The following is a 12,143-nucleotide window of genomic DNA, read 5'->3' on the forward strand; positions in this document are numbered from 1 at the left end:
GAAGCGGCCTGCCTCACAGAATACTACAGTATTAGGCTGTAAAATTAATTTACACACAACACGCCATAACGACAACGTGGAAAGGTTTACTTGAGATTTTGGCATTAGTATTTAGCAAGAAATGAGAGCGTGCTGGACCCGAGCATCCGACAACTGCTGAGAGGCAAACTCGGCGCCATTTATCAGTCCATCCCATTAGTCAACCGACTAACATTTACATTTCCCAGACACCCTTATCCAGAGAGCCTTTACAGGCAGTAGTTACAGGGACAGTCCCACGGGAGACACTCTGGGTTAAGTGTCTTGCTCAGGGACACAATGGTAGTAAGTGGGGTTCGAACCTGGGTCTCCACCTGGGAACCTGGGTCTCCAGGCAAGGCTACTACCAGCCCTAGACGAACCTCTGCTCATCAAAACTGCAGGAACTGTGTGTAATGAAGACAACTCTGTGTCAGCCGTTTCACTGTGGTGGTGCAGGGGATGTGTGTTTTGTTTTTAGGATTTAATAAAAATTATTTTCCCCTCTGCGTCCTTTTTGAAATGTTGTGCGTGTTCTGGCAGAGATCTGCAATGCGGTGACTTTCAAGGATTTACCTGTGATTTATCTCCTCACCAACTTCCTTAATTCTTTATGGCGAGGAGCTACAGGAAATGCCATACGTGACGTCAGCCGCTGGAGACCTGGCGGGAATTTTGAATGAATAGTGAAGGCAGCGGGGGGAATTAAAAAACTCTTCAGGAATACATTGACCGGTGCTTTCACAGTGTATTCATGAAGAAATGGGTGGGTGGTAGTAGCCTAGTGGGTAACACACTAGCCTATAAAGCAGAAGACCCAGGTTCACTTAACCCTGAGTGTCTCCAGGGGAGACTGTACCTGTAACTACTGATTGTAAGTCGCTCTGGTAAATGCTGTAAATGTGAAAGCCGACATCCTGGACTCAACTGACAAGAGCTGGTCGAGATTCTACACTGAGAATTTAAATCTCTGAGGGAATCGCTGCTGAAAACACATCTCTACGGAACTTGGACAAGTCTCTAACTGATAATTGACACATCTAAGTGAAGAAAATAAATGTGAGATGACCTGGTGTTTTCTCGGAATCTGCGGAAGAAGATGCCGAAATGACTGTAAAAACCCACCTGAAGCTTCCGGAGGACAGTTTTTGTGTTTTTCCACTCATTCATTTTATATTATTTTTAGGCCATATGGTTGGTGCAAAACATCCTGAAAGGAATGAATTTGTTAAAAGGTGAGCCGTCAGCTGATCTTATTTAATGAGAAGATTTGACCAGACGGTGAGATGCAGGAGTGCCCAGATTTACTTTGTGGTTTCAGGTGAACCTCTCATGCTGGACCAGTTCTGCAGGTCTGTATCTGTGGTAGTCTCTCAGGCAGTACACTTTGTGGTTCTCTTTGTATAGCGTGAAAAGCGTCCCTTCTAGGTTCCAGTTGCAAAGGACAAGTGAAAACAGGACAAGTGATAGGACTCTACCCTGGCCAGCTTTGGTCTTGTGTGTTAATTTTGAACCAAGAAATGATGTTCATGTTTCTTAAACAGCTCAGTGCTATGAAGATCATCCTTTCCACTGTAATAATGATGCAATAATAAGATAGGATAACAAGTAGGATAACTTTTCCATACATAATCTGATGATTTGCCATGAGGTGTTGGTTCCCTGTTCCATAAGCAACAGAGACAGTGTGCATTAATTAAATTACTGTTAAATGTTCAATGCCCATTCAACATTAAACATTATATAATTATACTGTGTGCTGCATATACTGATAAATGTTCAGTGCCCATGCATTAAACTACTATAATAATACTGCGTGCATGAATTGAACTATTGATAAACGTAGCAGTGACACCGTGCGGCCAGCGCCTGTAACTACACCGCACACCGCAGGCCACTGAGCGAATTTTTAAACTCTTGCAGCTTTCGTAACATGTGCAATAAATTCATCATGCGACTGTCTCGTCCAACTACCTGCACACCTGGTGAAATCCCGCGAGATTTGATGATTGCGCACAGGACCCCAGGCCTTCTGCGTCACTTCATGTGGAATGCAGTTCTCATTTCTGGGCTTGTGCAGGCAGCCAAAAATACCACAGCGCGCGTTGGCCACAATTCCACAAGAAACTAGTGGAATTTAGTGCGATTTGACACAAACAAGCGCTTGGTTATTTACTGATGAACACGAACAATTCTTGTTAACGAGGCGCGTGACCCGGCGGGGGCGCGCGCGTCAAGTTCGGACAGGTGGCGGGGCCACGCCCTGGCCCCGCAGGTGGCGCCGACCAGGAAGTGGCAGAAGTTCCGCTCCATGCGCGCTCCGCGCCCTGGCGTCTGACCGTGGCCGAGATGCGGTCCCCGCTGCTGGCGCTCTGCGCGCTGCTGGCTGCGCGCCTCTCAGGTGAGCTTCTCCCGGCGCAACCGGCCCGGGAGCCGCGGCGCTGGGATTACGGATTGTACATTTATTGCCTCATGCACTTGGAGTCGCATGTTCTACCGGCCGCAGGTTTCGGAAAGTGATCAATTTTGCATGTTAGGAACCCGGGTTCTATAACAAGAACTTTGTTTAGGGGCGTGAAGGGCGTTGGAGATTCATATTAACCCGCATGCAGGACTCTGACCAGTCAGATCTTAGCGCTCAGGGAAAATCCACCAATCCAGCAAGTGAAACTCCAGCGACATCTCAGTTTCCAGAAGGTAGTCTCTGCCCCTGAACTCGAGTTTTCCAGTCACCGTGTTCAACAGGTTCTTGACCGACAGAATTCAGTAATGCAGGTCCCCTTAAATACACTTGAAGATCTCCTGAAGACCACCATCTGAATTGTTTTGGTGCAGCAGTAGAGCAGAACGTGATCATTAAGCTGTTGTGTGTGGAATGGAGACCATCATTTGTACATTTGCATATGTGGAATTTACCAGACGCCCTTATCCAGAGCCCCTTAAAGTCAATAGTGACAGGGACAGTCCCCCTCTGGAGACACTCAGGGTTAAGTGTCTTGCTCAGGGACACAGTGGTAGTAAGTGGGGTTTGAACCTGGGTCTTCTGGTTCATAGCGGGTGTCTTGGCCTCTAGGCTACTACTAAATGAAGCTTGTTATCATTTCATCTCTTTAATTATAGATGCCTGGTGTGAGTGCTGGTCTCTGGTTTTGATGTTCTCCTGCCATCTTCATTAGATTCAGGAAGGCATCGGTTCTAGTGAGAACCCCCTTTTCCATTCGCCAGTAATCCTTCAAGGACACCTGGTCCCATCGTCTCACCTTTTGGTTGTGAGGTGGACCTCAACGAATGCAGGACGCTGCCAGTGAGCTAGATGTGTTTGAGTGAGGTTATTGCTGAGGTGAAATTCGGTGGATCTCCGAGGGAGAGGAAGAAATGTGCTTGTGAAATCAGCGCCTCGCAGGTTTAGACACGCAAGAGCCTGCAGCTCTACAGTGGCAGCACTGACTGAAGACCTTCTCGGTTCCTATCAGCCATGTTCTCAATCAGAGACTGAAATCTGGTGTCTTAATATGCTGCATTTGTTGCTTTGTAAGGTGAAGCTCATGATCGAGCTACGGCCGGAGTCGACGCCATGTTGAAAACACGAATGACCGGTAAAAGTAGAGCAGCTGTTGGCTCACCACGCTGACATTCGCAGGGGGGGTTTGAGGTGAAATCAAGCAAGTCCCATTTCTGCTGCTGTTTTCTCCGATTGTTCCTAATTTGAGGTCAGAAGTTCCCGTCACCCCAGTGCTGACCTGGGAGAAGCATTTCGAAGTGCTAGAAATGTTGCAGGCTTCCTGCGTTTTCACCAGAATAATATTTTTCCTGTCCCGTCCCTCCAGCGAGTCAGGAAATGACTGTGGACCCTCAAGTGTCTTCAGAAACCACACCTGCTGTACCTCTGGTTACTTCTCCTGGGAGTGAACCCGATCCCACGGCCGTCCCCACCCAAGCCGCCGAACCCCGTGAGACCGCCCGTGTCCGCCACCCGACACTCGCATTCCCTGGCTTTTCATCCATATGTAGAAGCTCATCTCGCCTGCATCGTTCTGTCTCCAGGGGGCAGGAGCATGGACGTGACCTCTGACGCCACCTTCACCATCAGTAAAAAGCCCGGGGCAGCGGCGTGCCAGGCGTGCGTCCGGGACAGCCAGCCTCCGTCCTGCTCTCCACCGGACCTGAAGCTGAACGGGCCCCTCAGCACCGTGCTTGACTTCAGCTGCGCTCAGCCGGAGGAGGCCTTCCGGGTTGAGTTCAACCAGGAGATCGGTACGTTTCCTCTCACGGCGCTGCGTTCTCTGCTGCTGGTTACGCAGTCTGACCAGGTCTGGGTTCTCCTTCAGAATGCACACAGGACCAGTGCAGCAGTGACATCCACGCCGACTCCGCCCACTTCCCAGACTTCAGCCGGAGCTTCACCTGGGACGTCAAAGTCCCCTCGTCGATGTTGTTCCAGCTGGACTTCCCGGATCCTGGCATGAGACAGATCTCTCCTTCAGACACGTGTCCTGACCAGCACACCTTCACAATCATCTTATACCAGCGCACCGGAGTCACCAATATCGGCACCTTCTGCAGAAACGGCACCATTTCCCACATCCAAATTCGCTACAAGGGCAGGGTGACCCTGTCCCTCCCAGGACACATACTGCTGAACATGTCTGCCATCAAGGTGTCACTTGGACCTTCTTCTAAGTGTAAGGGACCACACCACATGAAGGAAGGAGCAATTTTGGTGGACCTTGAGGCACGTTGTGGTGGTTGATTTTCTCCTCTCTGTATCTGCAGCAATAGCCACTGTGGAAGCCCTGCTGCCTCGTGGACACTCCCTCACCGAATTCTTCTCAGCCAACTACCCTGCCGGCTTCCCGACCGAGGACCAGATGCGGTGGAACTTCACCGTCCCGCCAATGCACAATGCTACCATTTTATTCCTAGAGACCACGCTACCACAGTGCCAGATGGGTTCCGCCACCGTGGAGTACCTGCAGGAAGGCAAGGCAGCGGTTAGCAAAGCCGTGACTGACGCACAGCCTGTGAACCTGCAGGGCGAGGTGGACATGGTCCTTCATAACTGCAGGACAACAGGCAGTCAGCCCCTCGTGCTCCGATTCAACGTGTCTGTGTACAGCAGCAACCAGCCACGTATGTAGATTATGTTCTCCTCATTTCTCCACCCACGTTCTCCAGGATTTCAGACATGGTGTGATGTAAATGTACCAGGGAGACAATCTAGTTACACCACAGAAATCTTCTCTACCATATTCAGTGTTCCAGACCAGGTTCTGGTGTGTGTGGATGAAAAGTCCTGCACGTCATTTCTAGGGGTCTGTTTCCCATTCCCAAGCCTAGTTTTAGACCAAATGAGAACTTCAGCAAAGCTCTCCATTTAAAAAAAGCTTAATCAGCATCTTTGCAGAGTTTTATCAGGTTCTTCTAAAGCCCCAAATTCAGGATTAGCATCTCTCCAGGTCTGGTGTTGGCCTGTTAATGATTAGTTTTGCCCCTCAGGTTTGTGCACCGTGGTCATGCCAGAGGGACTGACCCTCACCATCGAGAACAGAAACGCCCAGTCCTACTGCGAGATGAAAATGGACTCTGCAGTCAAGGAGTTCATCACAGTCCTTCCGAAGACCAGTACCACCCTGTCCTTCCTGGACTGTCCCAGCGAGGACCTGCTCCTCACAGTCAGCAGTACCTTTGGTAACAGTTCTACTAGCATTTAAAGATATTCTTGTTTTTAATACACTTATTTTCAGCAATGATGCAGATCTGAACTGCGTGAAGTCAAAAGATTTATTGCCCCTTCTCATTCATGGTTTTTGCATTTTTTTCGCATTAGCGTAAAACTACAGTGGGTATGGAAAGTATTGACACTCTTTGTTGTATTGCAGCAATTTGCTAAAATCATTTATATTACATTTTTCCTCATTAATCTACACACAGCACCCCATATTGACAGAAAAACACAGAATTGTTGACATTTTTGCAGATTTGTTAACAAAGAAAAACTGAAATATCACATGGTCCTAAGTATTCAGACCCTTTGCTGTGACAATCATTTCTTGTGATCATTCTTGAGATGGTTCTACACCTTCATTGTAGTCCAGCTGTGTTTGATTCTACTGGTTGGACTTGATTAGAAAGCCACACCCCCGTCTGTATAAGACCTTACAGCTCACAATAAATGTCAGAGCAAATGGGAATCATGATGATTGATTCTTGCCTGAAGAACTGGCTTAAGAGCAAAGCACAGATCTGGTCAAGGTTACAAAAAAATCTGCTGCACTTAAGGTTCCTAAGAGTCCAGTAATCCTTAAATGGAAGATGCTTGGGACGACCAGAACCCTTCCTAGATCTGGCCATCCGGCCAAACTGAGCTATCGGGGAGAAGATTCTCTGGTCTGATGAGACCAAGACCAATAACTTTTTGGCCTTAATTCTAAGCAATATTTGTGGAGAAAACGAGGCGCTGCTGTCCAATACAGTCCAAACTGAAGCATGATGGTGGCAGCATCATGCTATTGGGGTGTTTTGCAGCTGCTGGGACAAAATGTCTGGTGTCAATCGAGGGAAAGATGAATGTGGCTAAAACCTTCTCCAGAGTGCTCAGGACCTCAGGCTGGGCCAAAGGTTTACCTTAAAAAAAAAAAAAAAAAAAAAGACAATGACCATAAGCAAACAGCTTCCCTAAAATCCAGGTGTGAAAGACTTGTTGCATGTTTCCCAAAAAAGACTTGTTACTGTATTAGATCAAAAGGGAGCTTCTACTAAATACTGAGCAAATTGTCTTTTTCTTTGTTAATAAATCTGCAAAACAATGTCAACAATTCTGTGTTTTTCTGTCAATATAGGGTGCTGTGTGAACATTAATGAAGAAAAAAATGAACTTGAATGATTTTAGCAAATGGCTGCAATATAACAGAAAAATGTAAGGGGCTGAAATACTTTCCGTACCTGTTCCGTACATACCTCACTTTCTCCTTATACAACAAATACTAAATATGTTTCTTACATTGGATTTTTCAAAATGGCTCCATCTTAATCTGCCACAGTCAGGGAATCCAGACTTTTGATTAGTAATGTAAATTGGGATTTTACGATTTGTATTTTCATCTGGTTTTATAGCAATTTTTACATCATTATTGCATAATCAATAAGTATCGAACTATTCCATAGGTCTTATTTTAAAATATCATTATTGATGTTTTGTACTTGACAGAATGTGCGAGTCTGCCCGACTGCTCTGTGAACGGGGCTCTCCTCTCCATCCCCACCCTGGACAGCTGCCTCCCAGCACCCATCCAGAAAGTCACTTGGCTGCTCCGCCCCCCAACCAACAGCACCCTGGACCTGGCGTCCCCTAAAGGAGGCCTGCGGCAGTCCCTCCCAGGGCAGGAATGCAACTCTGGCTCCTCCTTGTTCCTTTCTGAGGCAGATGGATCCATGCTGGGCCAGTTCTGCTCTCCTGGGTCAATCAGTAAAGTCCAGCTGAGCAGGAACGTGGTGGTTTCAGCCACGCCCCCAGCAACAGCTGCGTCACAGGTGAAAAAGGGGCGGAACCTAGGAAACGAGCAAGCAGCCCTCCTCAGCGTGTCCTTCAGCGAGGGGGAGACTGGTTTGTATTCACATGTGTTATATAAAAACCACTGTTGAACACTCATTCATAATTTAGTTTTATTTTATAGAGTCCCTAGGGGTTCTGTAGGTTCACCAGGTATGAAAATGTTCTGGAACTGGGTTGAGAGACCCTGAATCTGGTTCGCATTGATTACTGCCAAACAGCTTATTACCATCAAGTCACGTTCATCCTTCTCGTGTTTAGGGAGGGGAGGTCTTCAGATCTTCAACAGCATGAATTGGTAATAGCCTTGTGGGTTAGACTCGCCTATAAACCAGGTTCAAAGTAGAGGTGTGAATTTAAAGCTGCTTTCAGGCCAAATGTGGCATGCACTTTTCCTTCATTCCCGCTTGGTGTTTGTGTGTTTCGATGGACTGAACTGTAGCCAGCTTCAATTCTATTAGTCGCGCAAACATACATCACAGCGCACAGCAGTCAAAGTTAAACAAATTTCAACCTTGACCGCCAAGTGGCACGCAAAGCAAAACTCCTACTCGGAGCAGTGCCGTACTCCGATCAGGCCACCACAGTCGCTACCGGCACTATTTTATGACTAGAAAATCCCCAAGCAACGTCATTATGGTAGAGTCAATTATGTTCTGCTGTACTGTATGTATTTTTATGTATTTTAGACTGAGAAGATCAGGAGAAGGGAATAAATCTCTCGCACATATTCCATTTACCGCAGAGGGCATGGTTTACCAGCTGAGCCCCACCATCAGCAGCCCGACGCTCCTGGCCACTCCCGGCTGGCCTGATGGCATGGCGGCGTCCTCCACTGCATCCTGGCTGGTGCAGCTCCCGGACCAGTACGATGCCAACCTGGTCCTCGCCAATATCAGCCAGCCCAAGTGCGGCGTGGGACAGACGAGCATCAGGGTGCAGCAGCTAGACACGAACGAGGTCGTCCTGAGCAGCACGGGGGGCGGGGACGGCGAGGACCAGGTGAAGCTCTCCAGGAGTTTCTCAGTCCGCATGTCCAACTGCCGACCCCAGCAGGGTGGCTTCAGCTCTCTGGGACGCATCTCTCTGGAGAAGAAGGGCAGTGAGTACTTTTTACTTTTTAACTTTTATTATCTACTCACTAAATTACTTTTGCCTGATTTGTATTTTTTCTTTTTTTTTCTTTTGCAGAGATGCTGATGAACATCATCCTCGCCGTCCTCGTTGCTGTGCTGACCATCGCGTTCATAGTGCTGGCGATCGTCTGTGCCAAGAAGCAGTGAGTCTGCAGAACCTTAGACCTAGAACTGAACCGTGGGGTTTCCGGAACCACTCGGTCTACCGCGCTCGTCTACATCTGCCTTGTTCTTTCTCTTTCTGTCCAGGCATAAGAAGAAGCAGATGAAGGCCAACCGGCTGTCCATGTACAACCCTAAAGGTCAGCTGTTTCGTCCAGCGGACGATGTCCTCAGGTCCCCAGCCGGCGAAGAGACCAACGTGTACGAAGCCATCGATGACACCATGGTGTACAGCCACCTGCTGGGGGACGCTGGGCAGAACGGGACGGAGACGGACTGTTTCAGGCCCCCTGCGGTGGACACCTACCGTTCCTTCACCGGACCCACTGACCAAAAGCCGCCCGTCCCCGAGCTGCCCCCGGATACAAGGAAACCGGTGCTCGGAATGTTCCTGAACACGGCCGAGTCGTTTGTGCCGGCCCACACCCCACTGGGACCGCAGGGGAGTCTGGGATATCAGGACAGCAGGATGGTGGACAATGAGCTGTATACATTTAAAAGCAGCGGCGAACCAAACACCACGTGCCTCCAGACCAAAGAGTCCCTACCACTTCCTTATTACGACGACGACGAGTGGGACGATGACGAAGACGAAGATTAGTCCCTGTTTGTCTGGTGCAAAGCGGAGAGGCGAGAGTTGAACGAGATGGGCGACCCCTCTGCCCGTCCGCCCGGAAATGTGATATAAAAACACTAAAGACAATCTGTTCAAATTTAGAATAATATTTCTTTATTTACAGTTTTACTGTTGTCTGGTGAATGATTTTAATTTCTTCCAGATGGTGGATTTATTTTAAATTTTTTGTGTGTGACGTCTGCTGTAATCTCTGTGCAAATATTTATCTCTGACATTTCTGTTATTTTTTTAATAAATGCAGGTGTTATACCTGATTGACTTACTTTTTCAGTGATTTTTTTAAAAAATGTTCTATTTATTTATTTAGAGTCAGTTTTCCCAGTAATACGTTTTATTCCTTTTTATCATCATACAATATATATCTGACCAAACCATATAAAGCAGCCATCCATCAATAAACCGGTCAGAGAGTCAGGACAACAGCAAGAAAAAGACCGGAGTGAAATAAGAATGATAAAGTGAGATGCAGCTGGCTATAATGACATTTTATATAAACTAACAGTAAATAGGTTCGCTTTATTCATGCGCCTTTTTGTTTTTGCCCTGCAATGAGCCTTTTTGTAATGAGCCGCAGATATGCAGGAAGTGTGTTTTGTAATGAGCCGCAGATATGCAGGAAGTGTGTTTTGTAATGAGCCGCAGATATGCAGGAAGTGTGCCATGTAGATGAAATTATGATCATCTTTGCTTTTGGTTTTTGCACCTCTGTCATTCCTTTGTCCCCTAATTACAGCTGTGAAATGTGAAAAGGCCAGAAAATCCACGTTGAAGAGAGAAACGATCAGTTACAGAAGTCAACGGTGCCATTATCTAGTGGGCCGAGGCGTCTACGTGAAGCAGGCCGTGATGGTTCACACGATGTTGAACTCGCAGACAGAAGCCCGCTCCTCTCTACAGTTCTCATCCAGCCACTTCCCACCGTCCCCAGCAGAGAGCACAGCACAATTCAGGGCGCGGTCACCACTGGAGCTGAACGAAGGGTCCCAGTTCTTGTAAGTCACGCTGGATCCGGTCTGGTCCGTCCAGACTCCCTCGGTTTGGATGTCGTTGATGCCCAACCAGATCTGCTCCTCGGGACCTATGGTCCGGCGGACGTAGTCGTGAAGCTTCTGGTTCTCGTCGTGGGATGATGGGGTGGCAAGGACCCCACCCTTGGCGTTGCAGTCCTCACTGGCTGCATGGTAGCGCTTCTTAGCCGCTTCAGCCAGAATGCACTTGCCATAGAGTTTGTCTCCCTTTAAGCACACTGATGAAATGAGGAGAACATGAACATTTCAGTTCTGTTAAGGTGTAAAAGTGCATGGATTTGAACCAAAAGTAAACACGTTCATGTTAGAAACCCACCGATCTGCAGAGCCAGCTGCTCCTTCAGAAGATGAACCTCCTTTACAATGTCCAAGACCTGCAGCTGAAGATCCTTTAGGAGAGCGTTCTGCTGAGGTTCTGCTTTCCATGAGACAGTTTAGGCAGATTAGAGGCAGCAGGAGCTGAAAATATGACTAAATGAATGAAGGTGAAAAGTTTTTACCATTTTTAACCATGTTCTTTGCAGGCATCTGTTGAGATGTAGAGTGACCCAAGAAGAGAAGGGTCACTCCAAGCAGGAGACAGGTGCGTCTGAAGTCCATGGATCTGGATGGAGAAGAGACACCCACAGAACTGCATTCAAAAGAAATGAACTTTACAGCTTGGGGGTTGGAGGTTGCGCGCCATCCCAAAATCATGGTTAGGGCGGGGCACTTCACACGTGGTCAGACACACCCACCTGCAATCACTGAAGCTGCTGGTCTCTGGTCACCAAAAATTATGCTTCCAGCTCTGGTGTCTGTGGTTACAGGCAAGACTTGGAGAAGAATGGCTGATGGTATTCCATCTCAGAAGGTCTGAAACGGCTCCCCCAGGTCAGTTTTTCTGACATTCCGTCTATTTGGAGTGGTTTCAGTTTGCTGTTTCTGCCATTCTCTTCTCCTCAAGCTCTGGACATTTAATTAAAATACTGAGTGTCACCATACCCCAGCACTGTGTTTTAAAAAATCATAAAAAAGGATTTGGGACAATGGTCATCACTGTCCATGTCCCTGGTGGGACGTATTAATGCCGTTAAAATGAGTACACTTCCTAAATTTTTAAATCTTTTCCAATCTGTACCTGTTTTCATTCCCAAATCTTACTTTGGTGCTTTAGATTCAATTATATCTTCTTACCTTTGGAAAGGTAAACATCCACAATTGAATAAGTCCTTACTTCAAAGATCTAAAAGAGATGGCGGCTTGGCTCTGCCTAATTTTCGTTCTTACTACTGGGCAGCAAACATTCGATCTGTCATCTTCTGGGCATATTTCCATAATCAACCTAATCGTCCTGCCTGGGTGGAAATGGAGATAAAGTCTGTAAAAAAATCTCTCTGTCTCTGCACTCCTTGGATCAGCACTGCCCATCTCCTCAATTAAATCAATCAACAATTCAGTTATTAGGCATACCTTGAGAGTATGGGCTCAGTTCAGAAAGCACAATGGTCTTCTGGGCTTCTCTCTGTCCAGCCCTATCGTCTCTAACCATCTCTTCCAACCTTCTCCACATGATTCAGTGTTTCAGGAATGGTACAATAAGGGCATCAAGCTTTGCAAAGATCTGTTTGTTG

General features: G+C 47.4%; 2 protein-coding genes across 2 annotated transcripts; one reads left to right on the top strand and one right to left on the bottom strand.

Annotated features, from left to right (window-relative positions):
• The first annotated feature begins 2,111 nt into the window (after positions 1-2,111).
• On the top strand, positions 2,112-9,765 carry LOC114770726 (CUB domain-containing protein 1-like). Its single transcript, XM_028964859.1, has 10 exons — positions 2,112-2,419; positions 3,846-3,968; positions 4,063-4,272; positions 4,347-4,700; positions 4,792-5,148; positions 5,515-5,706; positions 7,226-7,621; positions 8,313-8,669; positions 8,759-8,846; positions 8,953-9,765. The coding sequence occupies exons 1-10, from the start codon at positions 2,368-2,370 to the stop codon at positions 9,464-9,466; spliced, it is 2,643 nt and encodes an 880-aa protein (XP_028820692.1). The 5' UTR covers positions 2,112-2,367; the 3' UTR covers positions 9,467-9,765.
• Positions 9,766-9,815: 50 nt separating this feature from the next.
• LOC114770727 (tetranectin-like) lies at positions 9,816-11,157 on the bottom strand. Its single transcript, XM_028964860.1, has 3 exons — positions 11,031-11,157; positions 10,847-10,945; positions 9,816-10,748 (listed from the first exon to the last, which is right to left on the bottom strand). Exons 1-3 carry the CDS (start codon positions 11,128-11,130, stop codon positions 10,354-10,356), a joined length of 594 nt encoding a protein of 197 aa, XP_028820693.1. The 5' UTR covers positions 11,131-11,157; the 3' UTR covers positions 9,816-10,353.
• Between the last annotated feature and the right edge of the window lie 986 nt (positions 11,158-12,143).

This window comes from Denticeps clupeoides, chromosome 20 (genome assembly GCF_900700375.1).
Source record: "Denticeps clupeoides chromosome 20, fDenClu1.1, whole genome shotgun sequence".
Lineage (NCBI taxonomy): Eukaryota > Metazoa > Chordata > Actinopteri > Clupeiformes > Denticipitidae > Denticeps > Denticeps clupeoides.